Below are 23,244 nucleotides of genomic sequence, written 5' to 3' on the forward strand. Positions count from 1 at the left end.
GCAACCTTGTGACCGCGAGCCGCGCTCGCTCGACCCGCTGAGCCAGCTGTCCCGTCTCGCGTGCAGCTCTCTTTCTCTCTCTGCTGTGACCCCAGGGACCCGCTCCCAGCTGGCATCAACCCTCTCGTTGTGAATCACCAGACGCGACAGGGCCTCCTCACCCACGCGGTGGGCCGCTAATGCCCTCACCCCCCATGCCCTCTGGCTTGGGTGGCACACACACACACATCCTCAATGTGGAACTCCATGCCTCGATGCCCCCCCCCCCTACCTCCTTGACAACCCCCAGTGAACACCGTTTCTTGTGAGAGGTCCCGCCTGCCAATTATCCACACCCACCAAATGAAACATGCGTCTCGATTATTTAGATCATTCTGCTGCTATAAATGTCCACGTGATAAGCCACTTTGTCGAGCTATCATTTGTGATGGCCGGGTCGCTTCTGACAAAGAAGTTAATAGCTCAGTGGGCTCTACCTGGTAAAATAGATACAAATTGCTTATTTTTTTATATTTTTTATTTATAAAAGCGATGTGTTTACCCTCCTTATACTTTGCACTCCTGTCGTGTTTTTTTGTGTTGTTTGTTGTTGTCACGGTCAAACCCCCGGTGCCCCTTTACTAGACATCTATGAAATAAAACGTAATAAAATATTTATTACGTTTTATTTTTATTATTTTATTACTTCCCTTCTACGTGAATTTACCGAAAGAACCAAGAAGATGCTATAAAGCTCTTCGTTTGTCATAGATGTCTAGTAAAGGGGCACCGGGGGTTAGAACGTGACAACAACAAGTCACGTAGAAGGGAAGTAATAAAATAATAAAAATAAAACATAATAAAATATTATGTTTTATTGTTGCTGTCAAATAAAACATAATAAAATATTTTATTATGTTTTATTTCATAGATGTCTAGTAAAAGGGCACCGGGGGTTACAACGTGACAACAAACAACACAAAAAAAAACACGACAGGAGTGCAAAGTATAGGGAGGGTAAACAAATCGCTTTTATCGAAAGAACCAAGAAGATGAATCCCTGCAGTCACGAAAGCTTTAAATCGAGCTTGATAGCACTTCGGATTCCACGTGCAGAATCAACGCCGATTCTCATTGGTTGTGGATCCCCTCCTGACCAAGCCCCCCCCCCCACTAGTAAACCCCCTCCCCTACGGAGGAGCTCCCTCATTGGCTGCGCGTGCGCGTGACGTCACTCGCGCCCCCGCCCCACAACAGCCCCGCCCCCTCCCGCGCGCCCATTTCATTATTTATTTCCGTCTTTGGCGGAGCGCGCCTTATCGATGGCTGTTGTTTATTAATCGCCCGCTGCGTTTCGTCGTCGTCGATAATAATTTGTCAGCATCCGTTGTAGAGGTCGCGGCTACGAAGGAGCGTGCGGTGAGCCCTCTTACATCGGTCGCAGTTGTTTAATTTACGCCTCGCACTCCTGTGCCCCCCCCCCCACCACCACCACCACCCGTTCTATTGTTGTTGCTTCACTGTACTGGCCGCGTGTACAGTCCTATTGTGGTGTGTTGTTGTTATTGTTGCTGTCATTGTTGTGGTTTAATATCAGCGCCCGGGACATTCTGAGGGGAAAGCGCGGACGGCATCGCCACTGGCGCTGTGGAGATGTCTGTGTGGGGAGCGGTGGGGTAGTGGTTAGCGCTACGCCGCGCTACGAGCCCGGCCACCTGAGTTCGATTCCCACTCACGGCCACCACCACCAGTGACGATTATCTGAACCGCCCCTCCCCCAGGTCGACTCAGCCTCAAGTGAGTAGCTGGTGCGGTGTGTAAACATCGCCACTGGGGAGACAAAGGCGGCCGGGCGTGGTGCTGGCCGCCCACCCCCTCGTGTGTCGTGCCGGCCTTCATGGGTGCTACTCGCTAACAGCACTTGCCCCTACAGCCTGTCACAGGCTACACGGGGGACCTTTGTCTCTGTAACGGAGCCGTGGGGAGACGGGAAGATGATTCCTGTCACTCGCCGCGTGCCGGTTGTGATGATTCGATCGCTGGGCGATATTGCATGTATCGATACTGTATCATATGTGTTTAATTGATATTCACAGTGCTACAATCCGCACTGACCAAACGTGGTGAAGTATGGTCGAATGCCACCCCCGATAACACCGTACGGCCTGCGTGGAGGGTTGCCGACATAGAACAGGGCAGTGACCGAGGAGCCTACATTGTAATCACGTACAAAGCATCGCTTACATCGGGCGCGTTGTTAAACCGTTACCTGCAATTGATCGTGATTCGTGGTTAATAATCATACGGGGTTTCGTCCGTTACATACAACGGTGTGTCCTGTGGCAATAACACCTCCAACCTACCTGCCCGCCATGCGAACGTGGAATTTCCATCGCCGGCTGTGGTGATTTGGCGGCGTATAATTAATGTGGAGACTACAGTCTATATAAAGTGGGGGGAAATGTTAATAGAGTTAATCGATAACTGGTAAGTACATCAAAATCGATCAATTGTCGCTTCCGAAAAGTCAGTGATAGTGCTCATGCTCATGAATGCACCCATCCAAGTAAGATCTGAACCTCGATGATTATCCACTGCCGCCCCAAGAGAGATGCAGTCGAACCGTCCGGTGCGTTAACCATTACACAAAGATAGAGACAAAGATCCCCCGTGTAGCCTTAACAGACTGTTGGGACAAGTGCTGTTAGCGAGTAGCACCTATGACGGCAGGCACGGCACACGAGGGGGTGGGTGGTCGACACCACGCCCGGCCGCCTTTGTCTCCCTATTCGTGAGTTTACACACCGCACCAGGTGCTCATTTTGAGGCCGAGTCGACCTAGGGGAGGCCCAGGGCTGCTTCATATAATCGTCGCTCGTCTTGACCGTGAGCGGGAATCGAACTCGGGTCGCCGGGTACGTAGCACAGCGCGCAAACCGCTACCGCGCCCCACTACACTACACCAAACCCTCCGGGGTGCACTAGCCATGGCAAAGGGGCCCTTGGTTATTCAGTTGTGAAGGTTACGTTTACTGCTCGACATTATATGTGTGGAAAACCCCGTAACCTAGAAACAATAATCCGGCTGGAGTTTCAACCGTGCCTTGTAGATCAATATTGTGTTTGTTCCAAGACGTACAATATGCTGCTATGCAATGTCCAGTATATGGCGAATGCTTTCAACATTTTTTTAAAGAGAACATTATGTACAGTACTGCATTTCATTGGGTTTTTTGCTTACTGGCCTTTCGTCCATAGCACGGGGCGTCTCGTAAACATTTCACAATCAATGCAGGGTTGGCCCAGGATTATTTATACATTAAACTGGCTTCATCGAGGACTCTAGGCATAGCAGGGAAAATACTACAGTGAGAATGTGGTCCTTCAGATGAAAAATGTAATCAGGTCCCCCCCATCTCATCTGTTAGCGTGAATGGTCCTGTGGCATTGATAAGTAAGTCAGGGTGTTAACCTCCAATATCCGAGCTAAAAATGCTGCACTAATCAATACAATCTGCTCTCTTCCAATTATTGCTATGCCCAGTGCTGTACTGTAATATCACTTTTGTTGAAATAAATGCCTTGGACACTTCAGTGAATGACATATTTTTTTAGCTCAGATGAACATATAATTTGTCACCTTTAAACCTTTTTGGTGGGGATCTCTCTATTTTAAACTTTGTCACACGCACGCACACAGTGATGCACCCGAAACTTGTGGGAAAATTATTTCTAAGCTTTTTTTTCTTTGCCCTTTGTGCTGCCATGGAAAAGCCATGCATTTTGTTAGATTGATATATGAGCATGTCATCGAGCACATTGTGTATTCTTTTGTTATGTGGGCTGAGAGCAGAGATTGCAGCTCCGCCTGTCATAGAAGAGTCGTTTTAAAATCCCCACGACTGTACGTGCTCCAGTGGCCGCTTTATTTTTACAGTCTGTATTGGCGCTGCAGTTGATTGTCGAATCAAATTAATTTCAAAGTGTTTCTACGCTCAGATTAGCAATGGGGGGGGGGGGGTGGCATTTATCTTCCATTGGCAGTGCTGAGCCAGTGGTACACAAAGCACGTTTCGGTGGTGGGGTCAAACGATACAAAGGACAACTGTTGGCTTATCACAAAGTGATACTCATTAAAAACTGAACGCGCTACAGGCTGAGTTGATCCATGACCGGCATCTCATTTGTGAGAATTGAAGTCGTTTGAGGTCAATGTAAGTGATCGCCATCATCAGCAGCAATTATTAATCCACTGCTGGATGAAGGACTTCCCATGCCATCACCATCCCTCGCAGTCCTTGTTCGCACATACATCACATTAATTAGGCATGTTCGTGTTAACTGAAGTAGAACAACATCATGGGACCTCCTTTGCCAGTATCAAAATATAATAATCGGTTTTTCTTATATTTTCTGGCAACAAAACAGGTGTTAAGATGTTGAAACACCAAACTGAAACCTTTTACAATGAATCATGTCTGCATTAACCACAATGCTTGTGGTCAGAATGCAAGAAAATATATGCATTGTCCTTGAAGCTGATTGGTCCACACCAGAGGCAGCTTTATTTTGAGCCTCGTCTCAAACAGTGTTAGACCAGAGGATGCCAAAAGGCATACGGCCCAAAGACAAAGGAGGTCCCATGATGTAGATGCTCACCCCGAGCTCTCATTACTCTGATAGTGCATTGTCTTTGGGTTAATTTCTCCAAGGCATTGTCTTTGCCTTGGAGAAATTAACGTGATGCCGTAGGGACATTGAAAAGTCAGCACCAACTTAGATTTCATTACGTTATTAAAAATAATAACTGTAGAAGTTCAAAGATATGGTGAAATTTGAAATTGAATATTTTAGTTCATTAGCCTATGGGTTTTCCAAACCAGTGATATTTAGTAGCATTTATTTAAACAAGCAAACTCTGGACCAAACATTTGCCTTCATTGTTCATCAGCATATCAAGGCTTGTTAAATAATAATTTGTGGGTTGCCAGAGCACTGTCTAAGTTTTAATTTAAATTTGTTTAACCAGGTAAAAAGAGTGACCTGGGGCATTCATCTGCAAGTAGGGGGGGAGGTGATGATTTTCTGTTGCGTGTAAAATCTCAATTGAGTTATTGCAGGTCATTTTCAAATTGGGCAAACTTGGACCCAGACGCTGGTACAAAATGACCTCCCCTTGGCTGATGACGTCATGATCTTTAACGTCCACTGTGAACAGACGGCGTGCGTACTATGCTTATTACATCCGCGGGAGTAATCTGTTTAACACGTAGTAGGCTTTTGCGACCAATATTATCTCTAATAGAGGTTTTTTTGGGGGTTAGATTGCGTTAATATATACGTGTCGCTAAACTGTCCAACATCCGACACGGCTAATTAGTAAGGGTTGTCACGTAAGTAAAACATGTCAATTGGTGACTAGTTCAGCACACCGGTGTGTTGGAGAGTCAATCCTGGCTGTTGCCTGATGAAGCTGGTTGTAATTGTAGACGAAACTTCACAGTACTTGAATTGTATATGTTGTCAGTTACTCTCCAACACACCGATGTGCTGATGAACTAGTAACTAACTGGCATGTTTTTTTACGTGACAAACCTTACTAATTGGCTGCGTTGCGTGGTGCCGGTTTGAACGACACATTTATATTTACGCGACCTTACCCAAAAAAAAATCTCTTATAGGAATAACTTGGTCGGCTACTGCATTTTAACCGTGAACCTCTGCAACAAGCGGAAAACGCGCTGCCGCTGAGCCCTATCACCGCCCTAACTCACGGAGCCCTCATCAACACACAAGCAATTAACGCCACTTTTCTTGCACAATAGATAATAATGGGTAATAAATTAAATAAGATATGTAAAAGAAGTCTGTTATAGTCACGTTCCGATGTAATATATCTGCCCAAAGTACACGTCTTGGCAAAAACATGAACTTTAGTTAAATGTTAAGCCTGTTTAACCCCAATCGTTTTAGGATCCACGATAATGTAATAAGAATATTTATTTATTTTGGAGGAATTTGATGAGCTAGAACGCTCCTTTTCACTGGTTATTTAATTTCATCCAGGAAATCCTCACTGACTTAAACTATTTTTAGAAGGGTCCTTAACTTTGTTATATGGCCAAAGAGTGTTTTGCATGGGAGAGGAAATCGGATGATCTGGAGAAAACTCATGCATATTGCAGGATAACACTCAAACATCTGTACAGATGTAATCTTAAACTGGTATTATGGGCCATTACCACAATGATACAGCCACAGGAGACGTAGATCTGTTATTTAATTACACCAGCAAATTCGACGTCACCCTCCCAAGAGCATAAATAGATATTTTCTATTCATGATGTAAATGAGAGCAGGTTTGAGAAGAAGCGAGCGTTTAATCAGTGCGTACTGCTACCTGTTCTGACATAGGGTCATTAACGACCGATATAGAAGACGCCTACGTGCTGAACATAAATAGATAAAAATTGGTTTTAAACACGATTACTGTTGAATGTTCATGCAGTTAAAATTACTTTTAACGGCAGGGTGGCACAGTGGTAACACTTGTGTCTCACAGAAAGAACAGCCTGGGTTTGATTCCTGACTTGGACTGTGTGGAGTTTGTATGTTCTCTCCCCCGTTGTACGTGATTTTCATGTGGGTTCTCCTGTTTCCTCCAGTAGCTAAAACAAATGTGCAATGTGTAACTCGTATTAGTCAAACATTAGGAAGCCACCGGAGCTGTGCACTTTAAAATATGGATTGAAAACTAATTTATTTCGAACTGCTTTTTGTGTTTAGTTGTCCGTTTAACACGTCGGCTTTAAGAGGTTGTTTTGGGTTAGATCGCGTAAATATATAAATGTGTTGTTAAAACCCGCCACCACCCGACACAGCCAACTAGTAAGGGTTGTCACGTAAACAGAACGTGCCAATTCGTCACTAGTACAGCACACCAGTGTGTTGGAGAGCCAAGCCACAACATTTACAATCTGACTATGACGTTTCGCCAGTAATTACAACTAGCTGCATCAGGCGACAGCCAGATGTGTGGAGAAGTCCACCTGTTTCGTTCCTTATATAGAGGCGTAGATGTGGTGGCCACACTTCTGCGCTCTTGCGCAAAGTGGGGGGGGATTAATGTGTCAACGTACATTATGCATGTGCATCATGCGAGCCCTTTGATCTTGTCCTGTCTATTGTGTGTATAAAAATAGCCGTACCAACGTTAATCTCTATTAAAGTAGGATGCCCTTTATAGGCATGCATTTAAATAATGTATTATTTGATTATTCACTTCCACGCAGCACTAAGGCGGTAGCTATCCGAAAGTTTAAAATAATTTGTATTTGTTTCAATTTCTATAGATTCTCGAATTAGTCTTGGCCAGTAGTAGTTAGTTTTGCACAGAACTTCAACATGAAAATCAATTGAGTGTCCTTGTTGGCACGCGTGTTCTGTTGTCCTTCACCCGCACCTCCGATTTGCATGGTTGGTTATATACGGTGTAAAAGAAAGTCAAGATATATACAACATCTTGATGCTGAAAAATTACCTACAAATTACCATAGCAGGAGCCTCCTTGAAGAATCGTCTTGAGACTCTGTGAGGCTTTCCTTGGTGACCAAGTGTGTGGGCGCCACAGTGGCGAGATATAAACTACGGCCCCTGGTCTGCAGGAGGTTGTGGGTTCGATCTTGACCCTGACACCTGTATATTTGGAGTTTCCATGTTCTCCCCGTGGTCGCGTGGATTTTTCTCCGGTTTTCCATCCACATTTAGATTCAACTTGCGTTTAGAGTATTTGGCAGCTTTAAGTTTACACACGATGATAAGCCAATTTGTTGAGCTATAATATGTGCCAGGTCGCTTCTAAAAAAATAAGAGCTGTATAGCTCAGTGGGCATTATGTGGTAAGTAAAAAAAAATGATCGTCACAATAATTCTCGTTGGGCACAGGTCGTGGGGTGCTGCTGCCGCCCTGGCCTCACGTGCCGCCCCACCTCAGCGCGGACGCTCCTGTCGATGCCGATCTGCTGGCCACGGCGTGATGGAGAGTTGACGTCGCTTGGCCCAGGGGATATCCAGCGTGGGGGAGACGCCCGCCCAACATGGCTCTGCACAAGAGGCAAGGTAGGTGGGGGATAACAAACCGGGAGGTTGATGATGCAGATTACTTTATGTGAATTTTCATGATTTGTAGTTTCCGGTTCTATTCAAGTATTGATAGCATTTTTTGGTTTGTGATATATAATTAATACTACAGGCAGACCTCGTTTAGTGCTCGGGATGTGTTCCTGGAGAAGTGGGCACTAATTGGATCGGCACTAAACGAGGTCATTATACCATTGTTTGTACGGGGATGCGTTCCAGACAGCCTAATTTCATACGTATGAGCAATATGAGGGCTTAATTTGGGTATCGGTATGAGCGCAAATATTAATACAGATGGTAAAAATTGGCTTAGAAATTTTTTTTAAAGTAACATCAATAAGTATTATGTTCTATACTCACCAGTGCGTTCTACTGTACTCCTACATCTCAGCGGTGTCAAGGCTAGGTTGGAGGAGCTGCTTAGCTCCCAGTCCGGGTCATTCTCAGAAAAGAGCTCCCAAGAACCTCCATGGTCTTAGCGATGCCCTCGGTCAACATTTCTGTGGTTAGGTTTCTTTTAGGTGGAGCCTGAAACTCCATCCTAGTCTCGTGACTTGTCACCCAGCTAAACGCACTGTAATTACATAGAGAAAATTAATTGGTGTAGAAAAAAAATAATTGTGCCCACGAATTGTGATAATCGAATCGCCGGATTACTTGGCTTGGAGCGAACGTCGCTGTCATTGGCTGAGTGAACGATGGCCGGCGCTGCTGCACGTTCTCACTCGTAAACTCTTTTTAGATTTTTTTTATTTAACATTTTTTTCTTTTGCAAACCACTTCTCCAGGACAAAAAACGCTAAAGCAAATCGGCGTTCTTATGGGGTTGCACTAAGCGAAGTCTGCCTGTGTCTTCCATTAAACTTGATTTCAGCATGTCCTGTTCGTCCGATGGCCATCTCATTTGCATACATTCTTAACAGGTTTTATCCATACTATTCGATGCATATACAGTGAGGTTAACAATCGGTTTCAAACAGTGAATCGATAAATACTTGTTGAAGAGCTATTAATCTACGATTGTTTTTAGATTGCATCGTAATCGGAAGATTGTGACTCACGAGTTAAATTTCCGGGGGGGAGTTGACACCTCTCTCAAGTTCATGCGAATGGTTCCACTTTAATGGTTATCCTATATAGTCTGCTGCTAGCATTGGGAAAGTAGACTTTCCATGGCTGCCAGTGAAGCCGAGGGCCTCCCGTTGCTTGTTTAATGAGACACTTTGGCTTGACTATTCCGCCCTGGAATTCTTCCTTTCATTTGAAGGACTCAAAATGAAAGGGAAAAATTCCTGTCCTGCTTAATAATGTCTGCATCCACTCCAGATTTTTGCAAATCCTAGCTCACCACTTCTAGACCTGTCACTCGATCTCCGCCCTGGTGATTCCAGACGTCTTGAGTGACTTCTCAGCTTGCCCAAGATGGTACCACTAAACCCTTACCAACATGTCCAAGCTTTACGAGTCGACTTTCTGTCCATCTAAGATGGGGACAATTCTTTACCTCCTTCCTCCTGTTCATTTCTGACCAGATCTTGTCTTATGATCCCCGAAATCCATCTTTTCATACTTATTTCTGTGTTGCACATCTGCTCCTGCCCGAGCTTTTAGAGACACTTTGCCTTGACTGTTGTTATTATTATTATCATTGTAGAGCACAGTAGTGTGGTTAGGAGCGAGCCGTAAGTCACGAGGCGAGCAGAGCGGAGCGCGTGGGCAGACGCGCGTCACCACCCCCGGTTCACACGGGATCCTCGCCAGCCCCCCCACCGCCACCAATCGCTCATTGACAAATAAAGTGGCGTGCGCACACATACCGTGCCGTGACCTTTCCTTCGGGAGCAGAGTCACACATCAGTCACCGGTGGGGGGGGGTCCTTGCCCAGGTGAGACCGAGAAGTGGAGATGCAAACATTAATCGGCGCATTGCTTAACAAGATTCCTAGGCTTGCGGTGCATAGAACCATGTACGCTTGCAGCTCTTTTGTCAATCCACTGCTGGATGAGGGCCTACCCCACGCTGTGTGGGTTGTGGGAGGGTTATTACTTCACCATGCCGATCAGTACGGGTTAGGGAAGGTGGGGAAGCAAAACATTACAGTACTCATAATCAACGTTTTTGGGTTTAGATCGCGTTTATTTATAAATGTGTCGTAACCCTCCACCACCCGACACGGCCAATCAGTAAAAATGTGTCACGTTGACAAAGACAAATAGTTCACTGCTTTAGCCCACCGGTGTGTTGAAGCCACAACATTTACAATTTGAGTAAATGTTGTGGCTTCAACACACCGGTGGGCTAAAGCAGTGAACTATTTGTCTTTGTCAACGTGACACATTTTTACTGATTGGCCGTGTCGGGTGGTGGAGGGTTACGACACATTTATAAATAAACGCGATCTAAACCCAAAAACGTTGATTATGAATAACATTGGTCGCGAAAGCCTACGTGTTAAACTGACATTACAGTACAACGATGGATTATTTTGCACTGCCCACTGCTACTTACCACGTGACCCCACAGCCTATAACAACCTGTCATGCGTGGATCAACCTTGCTTGACTTGCAAAATCTGACGAGATTTTTTCCACGTTCCGAGTTATTTTTGATAAGGCCTATGACATCATAGAGCTGTCTGCTCTGAAGCAAGGATATTGCCTGACATGTTAACCTATCATCTTTTTCTTCTTTGTTATTTCGGTAAAGTCACGTAGAAGGGAAATAATAAAATAATAAAAACAAAACATAATAAAATACAATTCTCACGACGTTTCGCCAACAAAGCAAGCAGCCGTCCTCAGGTGAAGAACAGGTCTGTCGGAAAGACAGCGTCTGAATGAACACCACCAAGCATGGCAGCGTATATTTAAGCTGGGTTAGGCGAGGAAGGGCGCCTTGACAAAGGAATTTGCATATCAACAGAGGAATTTAGCATATTCATGGCAAAAATGCAGATATGGGATTAGTCACTACTTGTGGAATGCGTAGGAGGTGGGGGGGGTCTCAAAGTCATATTAAATCGAAATGTATCATTTTTTTCTTATGAGGCATTGTTAATTACAAATGCCAGTTATGTTTTTTTTTATATGTGCTGTTAGATTAAAGAAGTTAATGAAGAAAATGGGACAAGACACTGACAAGTGAGCAAAAAATCATGGAGAGGTGCATGCTTTGAATTGCACTGAGAGGCAGGAGGAGGAACTCATTGGTTAGAGAACAAACGCAGGTTAAAGGCATCGTATTGACTTTAGAAAGACGACTGGGCCTGCGCAAGACACTTTGACCAACATGATGTAAGCCTGTGTTCGAGACAAGCGATGGAGTGGCAATCCCCTCCAGTGCAGGTGTTGGGACAAATTGGGAGAGGCCTTCGTGCAACAGTGTATTGGTAACGTGTGACACCGACGATGTGCGTCGTACGTAGATGCGGTGTAGCTTGCCAGCGTCATTGAGCCCCCCACCCCCCGGCGTTTGTCCCTTCCCAGTATTCCTGTCGCCGGAGGTGGCGCGCTCCGTACTGCGCCGCTACGGCCGCGACAACGCATACCTGGAGGAGATGAAGCAGGGCAACATCGAGCGCGAGTGCGTGGAGGAGCGCTGCAACTACGAGGAGGCGCGCGAGGCCTTCGAGAACGACGAGAAAACCGTACGCATGCCACCGCTACCTAGCAGGAGTGTGGGGGGGGGTGTGCCCACTGTGTCACCGGGGACACGGCGTGCAGGGAGCAAGCGTGGGTGTGCGGTCCATTCTCCTGGAACGCGTAGTTTTCGTAATGTGAATTGTATGTAATGCGATGAACGTATTAGGGAACACGTTTTTTTTTATAACACGGATGGATGTGAAATGGATGTAACGCGATCGAAACTAGGTCGCGCGTGTCGGAATAAGCGGTCATACGGCTGCCTCGGCATAGGATCGCACAGATGCTTCTGGATGCTTCTAGACGCTACCCACGAGCCTCAATCCGCCCACTCACTTTGGAAACCCTTATCAGCAGTTGCATCTGGAGGCTTGCCCCCACTTTTCTCTCCGCCTGATGAAGACCGCTTTTGTTGCGATCGAAACGTCGTGGTTTTATTTAATTTTATTATTTTAAATTAACTCTTTTTAATTTAAATTATATATTTTTATTTTCTATCTACGTGACTTTACCGAAAGAACCAAGAATATGCTTGTGACTAGTTCCGGTTTGGCAGCAGAGGGCTCCGAATCAGTTGCGCAGCATGTTTTCGTCAGCTGCGTAATGCTGTGTGCAAGCTGCCTGATCTATCACTCCATATGAAGCTTCGGATAATTTCGGCTACAGTTATACCCTCCCTTTACGCTTGCAAAATGTGGACCCCTTTAAAGGAACTTCCGCGCCAGCTCGAAACATTCAGACTGGCCTGCCTACGATCCATCCTCAGTTTAGCCAGGCTGGATTGTGTGAGGAGCTCACTGATCCTTGAGAAATCTGGACACAGTCCCATCCATGAGCTTCTATGGCAGGTGAGGCTTCATTGGCTGCGTTATGTAGCCCGCATGTCCAAGCAGTTTGTTTGGCTGGATAAAAGGGACTGCACGGCACCAGAGGACGTCGAGCTGAGTGGACTTGCTGATGACTGGTAACAGCTGTGTCAAATCGGCCTCCGTGGAGGAGGCTCGTGAAGGACGCTACTTGGCAGTTGGAGACAGCTGCCCTCCAACAACAGCCGAGGGTAGAGAAGCGACACTCACAACAAATAGTGGAGTGCTGGGCGGCTAAAACACAGCAAGTTCGCACAGTGGGCAGCACAGGTAGTAACATCTGGCAGTCTTCAAAGGATGTTCACCCAAACACCTGGGTCTGTCGCATGACCTCCGGTCAGTGAGCCTTTTGACACTTAATGTGACCTCAAAGTGTGCCTCGCCTGGCACAAGCGATGGGGTGACGTCACCGCCAATTAGTGGAGAATGGCAGCTGTTGTATGTACAAGTGTGGGGAGCGGTAGCGTAATGGCTCGACGTACTGCGCTGTGAACTCGGGCTCCCCAATTTAGATTACTGCTCACGGCCAACATCAGTGACTGAACCCATCGTGTACCTCCCGTCGGTCGACATAACCTTAAATGAGTATGTGGTGCGGTGTGTCAACGTCACTACTGGTGAGACAAAGGCGGCCAGGCGTGGTGAAAGCCACAATTCCCCCTTGCATGCTGTGTTGCCCTTCTCGTGTGCTTGTTAAGAGCGGGATCTGTTTGCGTTGCGAGCAGAGGGAGTTCTGGATCGAGTACACGGCGGAGCACAAGACGCCGGACTCGGATGGCGCCGTGAGCCTCTTCGTGGTGGTTCCCGTCGCCACCTTTCTGCTGCTGCTGCTCGTGGGGCTGCTGTCGCTGTGGCGCTACCGCTCGCGCCGCCTCGCGGAGCAGTCGGAGCACCCCTCCCCGCTCGAGCACCAGCAGCACCGCGCATACGAGCACGGTTCCGGCCTCGACTATCGTCTCCCACAGGTGCCAGAACACGAGCCGCAGGGGTTGTTGTGTAGGGCGCCACGGTGGCGATGTTAACCACCTTGCCTGGTATACAGGAGGTCGTCGTGGGTTCGATCCCGACCCCTGACGCCTGCTGTATATTTGGAGTTTGCTTGTCTCTCTCCTCGTGGTCGCGTGGATTTTTATCCGGGTCTTCCGGATTTTCCCTTCACATTAGAAACACGCGTTTAGAGTATTTGGCTAAATTTCCACATGATAAGCTACTTCTTTGAGCTATCATTTGTGGCCAGGTCGCTTCTGAAAAAGAGCTGTATAGCTCAGTGGGCCTTATTTGGTAAAATAAAAAAAATTGTTTAGTTTACTATTGGGGTGGGCAGATCCCCCCCCCCTCCCCCTACATTTCCTTACAACTCAGAACCTGCACTTTGCAGAAATGTCCGGTGGACGTGTGAAAGACGAAGCTCGGTGATTACAATTTAGATGCTATAACGATGGATGCCTCCGGCGAGCCATGTCCTGACACTCATCAGCAGTCCTGAGCCAGTGGTGGAAATTGTATATTCCCATGGCAGAGGCTAGTGTCTTCATAGAACGACAGAGTACTCTTAATCACATTTTCATCTGTGTCGGATAGTGTCCTCTCGTACTCGTGGGTTTTCTGTGCGTGCTCCAGTGTTCATCTATAAACACTTACCTGTAAACACTTATGAATTAGCTGGAAAATCTTAATGTATATATATGTGCCTCAGTGTGGAACATTGTAAGATGCAGTTTGCATGAATCGTGCTATAAAAGAACACTTATTATTCAAAGCTCGTACGAACCAACATGGTGAAATATGGTCAAATAACCCCTCTCATGCATCACTGAATTGATCAACAGGAAATGAGCATGGTCCCACCCTCATTCGTGCAGGAACTATTAAAACAAAAACAAAAAGTGTGTTTACCATGTAAGGCCTACAAATGATCGCTCAACAAATTGGCTTATCACATAGAAATGTATAGCAGCCAAATACTCTAAACGCATGTTTCTAAATGTGGAGGGGAAAAACCAGAGGACGCGGAGAGAATTCCACACAACCACGAGGAGACCATGCAAAATTCCAAATATACAGGGTCGGGATAAAACCCATGACCTCCTGCATACAAGGCGAGGTAGTTAACATCTCGCAAGTTGTGTAGATATTTACTGGTGTGGGCACGTCACCGTGATGTTCAAAAGCGTTCCGGCACGGTATGCACTCACCTTAAGCTCTTTCCCATCATTTGACAACTCTCAGCGGCTCGCAGGCCACACATTGACAGATGGGCTCCCTTTTGTTAAACGCTGCTTAAAAAAAAAAATCTTCCCTCAATACGTCTTTTGTCGCCATCTGAAGTTTCAAATAGCCAGCGTCGGCAGTAATCACACCGGGCACGGCGTCGGCGTTTCGAGGGTGCCACGGGATTCCGGCCACATGGTGTTTCGTGGCTGTTTGTAACCCGAACCCTTCGCCTCGTGAGATCCTTCCCACGAGCAGCCGCTAAACGGGAGCGGCAATGCAAACCCCCCGTGGTCACCGTGGCGGCGGTGGCCCGCGCGTGCTATGCTAACACGTGAAAAGTGACACGCGGCGGAGGTGAGAGGCGTGGAAAGCGCCTACGTGCGTGCCGGCTCTTGACGCTCCCCCCTGGGGCGGGGTGTGGGGGGGTAGGGCGCCGAGTCGAACTTTAAAATACGGCGGCACGGATGGAGACACTCTCGGGTCTTCCCTGCCGCTTTGGCCGCGTTGCCCCCGTGCTTTAAGGTAGAGGGAGAATCGAGTCGTCGGGACCGGTAAGTCACAACCCGTGCATTGGAGGAGTACAGAGGTTAACTTAATAGGCATTGTAAGCATTTGCCAAACATTGCACAGCACTCACTCATGCAGGCTCATGGTTCAGGGCATGCCTTTGCTTGGAAAAGGTTTGGGTTACCTACCCTTTATCTCACTTAAAATTATCCTCCAGGGATTATCCTATCTCCAGTCATCTCTCCACCGATGTCATCCCATCGCTCGCCGGCATCTTTCACTTTCCACCCAATCTGTCGCCATTATTCCCTCACCATTCCTGCTCATAATCTCTGTTCATTATTCCTTCTTTGTCATCATCTCCCATGCCTTCGTTTCCCTATTGCCAATTTGTCTCCCTCGCGATCTCTCCATGAGTATCACGTCATCACTGACGTTGTCTCTACTCTCCCATCGTCCCTTCTTTCGACTCACCTTTTGTATCGTTCGAGACTTCCTCTCATCATCCTTTGTCGTGTCCTTGTCTTCTCTCCACACTTATCGTCCCTTCTCTCATCGCCTCACCGGGTGCCATGTCTTCGCTCGTGTTTCCAGCTCCCTTCTCGTCAGTCATTCTTTGCGGCCGTCCCCGTGGATACCTTTCTTTAGTCTTACTAGCGTCGCTCGCGGTGTCGTCCCGCCACTCATCGGCTCCCTCCTCCAACCTGGCGCCCCCCACGTTGCCCCGCAGGCGCGGGGCTGCCCGGCCGTGCTGCTCGAGGCTCCGTGCGAGGGCCTGCGCGGCCTCGCGGGGGACGGCGCGGGGGACCGCGAGACGGCGTCGCTCGGCCACCGGCCCAGCTCGGCGTCCGTTGCGTCGCGCGTCTCCAACGTGGAGCCGCCGCCCTCGTACGAGGAGGTGACCGGCCTGGCGGTCACCTCCTCGTACGTGGGGCCGGCGGGGCGTGCCGCCAGCCCCACGCCCAGCGGGCCGCCGCCCGCCTACGACGACATCATCGTGGGCGACGTCGAGGGCAGCCCCGTATCGTCGCTACCGCACGACGACGACGACGGCGACGACAAGTGACACCATTGAGCCCCTCCGGTACGAGCGCCGTCGCGGTCACGGAAACTCGGACTGGAGTGCGCGCTCGAAGACGTAGAGATGTCACGCGGTGTTACATTGTAAATATATTGCTTTAGATAAGAGCGTTTAATTTAATGTCTTGGGTTGTAATTACATACAAACATAATAAAAAACGTAGTTTTTATTTTCATTATTCCAGACATCTCCCATATCTGGAAAGGTTCTCCCCACAATTATTCTGGCTTCTAGAGGTTTTAGTGTATTTTATTTTTTTACGCACATTTGTGTTTGTGCGAGTTTATTTGTTTTCTGTGCGCACATAGACTTGTGTATCTGAGGAGGGGGCGGTGGCGCAGCGGTTAGCGCGCTGTGCTACAAACCCGGCGACCCGAGTTCGATTTCCACTCATGGCCAACACTGGTAACCATTATTTTAATCGGTCATGGGCCTCCCCGAGGTCGACTCAGCCTCAAATGAGTACCTGCTGTGGTGCATAAACATCGCCACTGGGGAGACAAAGGTGGCTGGGCGTGGTGCTGGCCACGCACCCCCTCGTGTGCCGTTCCGCCCTTTATAGGTGCTCGCGAACAGCACTTGCCCCAACAGTCTGTTAAGGCTACACGGGGGATCTTTGTTCTTTGTCTGAGTGTATTGGTGTATCTTTTGAGAGTGTTTGTGTATGTGTGCATGCCGTGGTTATTGCGTACGACTCTCCTCTCAATGGATACCCATGGGGGGAACCGTTGGACTATTGTTACGCAAGAGTAATGTGGATCGTGGCATTTGGCAGCCGGTCCGTAGTCTCGGGTAGCATCGGCCAGCTCGCACAAATCAGTGGGGCATCGATCAAGTCCAGCGGTTAAAAATTCCACATTCCCATGCCAGAGGCCAGTCTCCACACAATAATTGATGTTTCAAGTAGTACTTATGTCATTGGTCCAAAGGTGATGATGTTGACAATGATGGGCTGAATCCAACACTCCACTTACAATGGTAAGTGGTGTGCTAGACCACAGTGCCATCCATCGGTGCGATACAGGATGACCAAATAATGCTTTAATGTGGCTTGTCTTGCACAGCATCGTGTAGTCCTCACTGGGGTGTTGTGAGCTAATTACACTGCATGTCTTTTTTTTTTACTCAGACTGTGCTCTCGCATCTTGGACGGTTGGAATTCATCACAACTCTTGTTTGGAAAAGCACAGCAGGCCGTCGTTGATGTCCGGCCGTACTCTGTGGTCCCTCACCACGCAGTTTGACCGGGCTGTTGAGCGGGAGCCCGGATTGTGAACGGACGAGCCGGCTCTTCAGAAGCCACCGGCTCACATCGCTCACCAATCCGTTGTCGGCAACAAATACAAAGCACGTCTAGAATCCTGTGTGCGCGCTCGTGCGTGTGTGCGTGTACACGCGTGTGTGCATGTGTGTGCGTGTACACGCGTGTGTGCGTGTGTGTGCGTGTACACGCGTGTGTGCGTGTGTGTGTGCGTGTACACGCGTGTGTGTGTGTGTGCATGTACACGCGTATGTGCGTGTGTGCATGTGTGCATGCGTGCGCGCCGAACGAGGCTCCCTCGTGCTCAACACCGCCGCTCAAGCGCGAGCAACACCAACGAGCGTCTGGTGAAGGAACCACGCGACACCACGAGAGTGCGTCGACAACCGAACCCGTGCTTTTAGACTTACAGAGTGAAGAAATGTGTAGTTTGTCTTTGAGGTTAGAGGGACATTGCATGCACGTGGTCTGTGTCCTGACATAGAGAGTGTGTTGATTGAAACCCTTTCTCTCCACATCGTCCCTTTCACGTGCAGTGCACTTGGTTCCTCGGTGTCTCAAGGCTTTAAACTCTACCTGGAATTGCTGCTCAACCGACTTGTTTGCGGCATGCATTTCTTTCACTATGCCATTGCTTTGTCTCATGTCAAGGCGGTCGTCGCCAGGTCCGGTCAGTTGCGAGTTCTCCATATTGTTACCGATTTTCTATGGTTCTTATTTCCATGGATTTTTTCAGATTTTTTTTTCCCATTTTTAGGTTGACGCGCACACGATATTTTTCAGTGTGCCTGCAAAAACGAGATGAAAGTGATACTTGGCAATTCTTTTCGCTGAAGACTCTCACACTCGGTTGTAGCACCACTCCTGTGTCAGGCCACAGACGTTTGTGTTTTCCCTCGTAGCTGCCATATGGACTGAGAGGGAGGCCCGATTATTGAGAACTGTGTAAGTGCTTGCGAGCAATCATGAGGCTTCTAAGTCACACACGTCCAGATGCATTTCCAAATAATGCCTTTCTTGTTTGGATTTTGATTGGCTTAGAGCTGGGACGATTTGTGCTCAATTACTCAGGTTCCTTTACACTAAACTATTTACAATTTTTTTTACCATTAATGAGGGGCCCCCTGACATCCTTCATCCTTCCGAAGGTAGAAACCCCTTACAAGCGTGACGCGACCGACGATGCATATATCACCAAACCCACCCCGTCACCGCCCGTCCAGCGGCACGTAGAACAGATTCGAGACTTCCCCCCCCCCACTCCCCCAACTATTTTCACGTCCAGTTAAGTAGAGTAATCTGTCTCGTAATTTCTTTGATAATCCGACATCCCGGCACCGAGAGCAAAATCGGTCGCCCGCTCTCAGCCAGGGCTGTCGAACTTTTTTTCCCCCGTGACGTGCGACGGTGTCGACGGTGTCGACCGCGTCTATAGAAGCCGCAAGGATGGCAAACTCGTCGTCACAGCTGAGCTTCCCATGGCCGGCTGTGGGCCAATTTCCCATTCGGGCCAGAAAGGGCCCATTGGGGGTGGTGGAGGACCTCAGGAGAGTGTTGAGCCATTCCAGTCCATTTAAGTGTATAGAGCTACCCATAAATGAGGTGATGATGAAATACATTTAAGCAGTAGCTATGGTCACAATATTGTAAAACTAACTCGTCCTAATGCTGTATTTAAGACGAATCTGGTGTGAATATGAAAATTCCATGTTGACCAGATGCATTTCAACATTTATATTTGACTTGGTATTTATGTTATAAATATTATATTGAGGTTGGTGACTTTTAAGTACGCAATTGCTTTGCTTGACAAGAGTGGTCCCCCTGCATCTGCTGGCTCCGTCGCCTCTTTGTTCAGGGCGACCACTGTGGTCACGTTATTCTCTCGCACGTTTGCTGGCTGTCGTGTCGCCTCCTGAAGCCGGTGCCGCTCACTGGTGCCACGTTTTAACCACCGTGGGCAAAAGATGGAGAGCCGTAGATGACGTAATTCAGGAAACCCTCGTTTGATTCTCGACAATGAATTTGAGTGCTTTGTTAAATAACGAAGACGATTTTTTTTTCACCCGGGTCCTACCTTGGCATTCATCGCAATATACTTTATAACCGGTGGGTCGAATGAGATGGAAGGAGAAAACCCCATCACGGACGAGGTGATAACAAAGCACCGAGCGGACAGGTTGGCAAACCCACTTGCTGTACTGCCATGTGGATACACTCCAGCACGGCTGGTTTAGTAGTTTGACAAAGCTGCGTGAAGTACCAACCCTTGTTTCCGAAACATGTGCACGCCTACAATCCATTAGTTTCAGGGCAGAGTCGGTGGATCGCGCAGAGATGGTGACATGCGAGGAGTTTCAGCATCATCTCCCTGTGTGCTTTGATTGGGCTTTCTTCTCCAGGTGTACCGGTCTTGTTACGCGCGTTAAAATATAAATTGAACAATCAAATTGGCCACTCGTGCCAGTGTAGGATCCTCGTGAGAATCTCAACACTGAGGCTTTTTTTTCTTAAAAATCGGAACAGATTTTTTTTTTATTTCAAACCAGGGGAGAGTCGATTCAGACCCCTCATCTCTTCAAAGGAGGCCTGAATTCAAAGGACGCGTGCGAAGTCACGCCCCAACAATTGCTTTCGTGTGTACGTGTACGTTTAAACAATATAAGCTACGTCTAAAACGTTCCACGCTCGTTCCTATCGTGCGTTTGACAGTGGCCAGGTCCCCCCATCTCCTGCCGAGGGAACAGGGAAGCCGTGGGTAGAATGTGACTTGATGGGGGCGTGGACGTGTGGTCTCTTTATTCGCTGTCTGTAGATTTAAGACCGAGCAGAGGGATGTGTTCTTGAAGACTGCTTTAGAAAACGTTAAGACTCTGATACATATAACACGTTAGTGAATGTGAATTAAGTTGCAACAGGTGTAAATACATTTTGTAAATACCTATCCTCGTGCTTGTATCGCACACATACACAGGTTTACATACTCACACTACAATACGAGTTTTCTTTTTTACACTGGGATATTTGTATTTATTGCGGCGCGTCTTCAGGTTACATCATAACCCCACGCAAAGGGAACATTGTGAAAGGTGGCCCGGTTAAAGCCCCCCAGGGGTGGGCTAAGTGCCAGGATCAAACGTTAGGTTGGTGTTGGGGGCGAGTGATTCAATTTGGTTCGGGGTAGAGCTAGGTTCTTATTGGTTAGCCGGGCGATGGGTAGTGCTTGTGTTCAGGTCTGGTTTTTTTGTTTGGTCATGGCTGGGGGGGGGGGGGGGTAGAGTCTGGTTTGATTCGTGCTAGGAGATATGGTTAGGGTTTGGTTGGCTAGTGTGGTTAGGACTAGGGGATGTAGTTATGGTTTGGTTGGCTAGTGTGGTTAGGGCTAGGGGCTAGGGTTGGGTATAGTTGACTCGTGTACCTATGGCTAGGGCGTAGGGTTATGGTTAGTGGGCTAGGGCGTAGGGTTAGTTGGCAAGTGTGGTTAGGGCTAGGGTTTTGTTGGATGTGGTTAGGGGTGAGTGCCCGTCTCGTGTGCGAAACACTCTTCTCCCGATTACCAAATGCAGTCTTTTAATTTGTTGTCCGTGTTTCACACTTTTGATGTCCGTAGCGCTTGACCGTGAACTCTGGCGTGCGCGGTGTGTCGCGTGTCTTAACGGTCACCGCTGTGAGAAACCAAAGTGCGTGGTTATTTTGGCGAGGGGATGGAAGTGGCTAGTCCAGGGCCTCCCGACTCGTGCTCGCTTTACGCGCACCCCCCAGTCAGTTCCTTCACATTCGTTTTGCAAAATAAAGGTTGTCGCACGTTGAAATTTTGCCGAGTAACGCAACTTGTGATCCGATTACGAAAGGTAATCCCGTGTAATTGCTACATTGTAAGTTGCGGTATCGGATTACCCCCGGTTTATTTGTCTACCATTGGATTACTCTGATTTAAAAAATGTTAAAGACATTTCCGAGAACAATATAGCTCGAGTGGGGAAGTGATGCCTCCGACGTCTTGGGTTGACTTGAGGACCAGCATTGACCGACGCTCGCAAGCCACGCCGCACAGCCTACGGTCGCAGCGTAATACTGCTTTGAAATCTGATGGCGCGACCGGACACACGAGTGTGATATGGGTGACGATAAAACTAATCAATCCGATAATACCGAATGCAGGATCACGTTACGGGCGAGCGTCAAGTTCGTCGGCGGACGCCGATTGCATTTGAAATTGCTGCCCTCCACAACCCCCGAGCGTTGCCGACAGACACTTGGATTGGTCGAAGTGAAAACCTGGAGCGTGGGGCGGGAAGCAAAGTGCGGAATGGAGTTTTTGGAGGCCCTGGGCTGTGGCCGGTGCACGCTGAGGAAGGGACGGCCCGAGCTGCGTTGCTTGTGGCATTGCCACTGTGTGTGGCCGATTGTGCATCGAGTTTGCGTTTCACCGATAACATGTTTTAACACTTTTCGTAATGTTAATCATTTTTGGTTACAGCTGAATTGAGTAAAAGGTTTTTACCAAAGTTTTTAAGCCATCACTGTGAAGGCTTGTCCGCCATGCAAGCTTACCATGTAATCACTTCAAGAACAGTCTAATTACGTGCGACAAAACACTGCTATTGCTGGTTTAATGAAGGTCCAACGGTCGTTTAGTGTCACCCTCTACGAGTGTTTATAAAATGTAGTTGGTTGCAAATTTGGTCAAGGGTAGGAATCTCCCCGGTTGCGTGGGCCACCTTTTACACAGAGCCGACCCGGACATATTTCTCAGTCGACACCACATCTATCAAATCTGTTCTGTGCACCGTCACAAAGTTCAACGCAATACCAAAACCAGATCTTGGTACAAATCAATTTCCTGCCACCCGAACATAGATGCGAATTCCCAGGCTTGTGGGGTTAAGCCCGGAACCCAGAAAGGTGGCAACTCTACTCCCTGGCACGGTATTTTCTTGCTCAGATCAGTGTCGAGTGGAGTGCTCTCTTGGTGGCCCTAAGCTAAAGGTGGTGGTTATTCTCCATTCCTCTTCACATGGGAAAACCTCTGATTTCTCATGAAGTGCCGCTGATCGAATTGACCCAGGAGGGACTGCTAATGATGTTGGGCTGGGTTGACCCCTGACCAGAATTTGACCTTGTGACTGCCAGTGGGAGGGTAACATCTGTCCAGTGCCACCTGGACAGGATGTAACATGGGCTTGGTAGCATCGCTGCATGCATGCTCGGTCACTGCCATAGCAAGCCTCGCACTCACAAGGTAACGCACAGTCAGCATTTCACAACGGTTGGTGCCTTTTGTCAATTTGCATAAATAGCAATGGAAGAAAGTATAACTGCACTAAATACAACAATGAGCTGGACTGCATTTTTATTGATGTTTAGATTCCCGCGTGGAAATGTGACGTTGATCGAGTGTAATTGTTGTATGAGTGGTGGGCACTGGCTCACAATGGACACGTTTCTGAAACCTAGTGGCATTTCAAACGATGCATTTGTAAATGAAATAAAAACAAATCACTGTGGTTTGGCCAAAAAAATCCACATAATCGACGTTTCCAAGTTTTGTGCAG

General features: G+C 47.9%; 1 protein-coding gene across 2 annotated transcripts; it reads left to right on the top strand.

The window, feature by feature from the left end:
* Window positions 1-1,264: 1,264 nt before the first annotated feature.
* On the top strand, window positions 1,265-23,244 carry LOC133354753 (transmembrane gamma-carboxyglutamic acid protein 3-like). Of its 2 annotated transcripts, XM_061571849.1 has the most exons (7): window positions 1,265-1,398; window positions 7,924-8,097; window positions 11,218-11,259; window positions 11,605-11,765; window positions 13,352-13,591; window positions 16,078-16,431; window positions 17,558-23,244. In XM_061571849.1, exons 4-6 carry the CDS (start codon window positions 11,676-11,678, stop codon window positions 16,411-16,413), a joined length of 666 nt encoding a protein of 221 aa, XP_061427833.1. In that variant the 5' UTR covers window positions 1,265-1,398; window positions 7,924-8,097; window positions 11,218-11,259; window positions 11,605-11,675; the 3' UTR covers window positions 16,414-16,431; window positions 17,558-23,244. The 2 variants fall into 2 exon arrangements, with proteins under 2 accessions (XP_061427833.1, XP_061427825.1); XM_061571841.1 differs by lacking the exon at window positions 11,218-11,259 and having other exon boundaries at window positions 17,558-23,241.

The sequence above is a fragment of the Lethenteron reissneri genome, chromosome 6 (assembly GCF_015708825.2).
Source record: "Lethenteron reissneri isolate LAM-NWPU_2019-01 chromosome 6, ASM1570882v1, whole genome shotgun sequence".
In the NCBI taxonomy this organism is placed as follows: Eukaryota; Metazoa; Chordata; class Hyperoartia; order Petromyzontiformes; family Petromyzontidae; genus Lethenteron; species Lethenteron reissneri.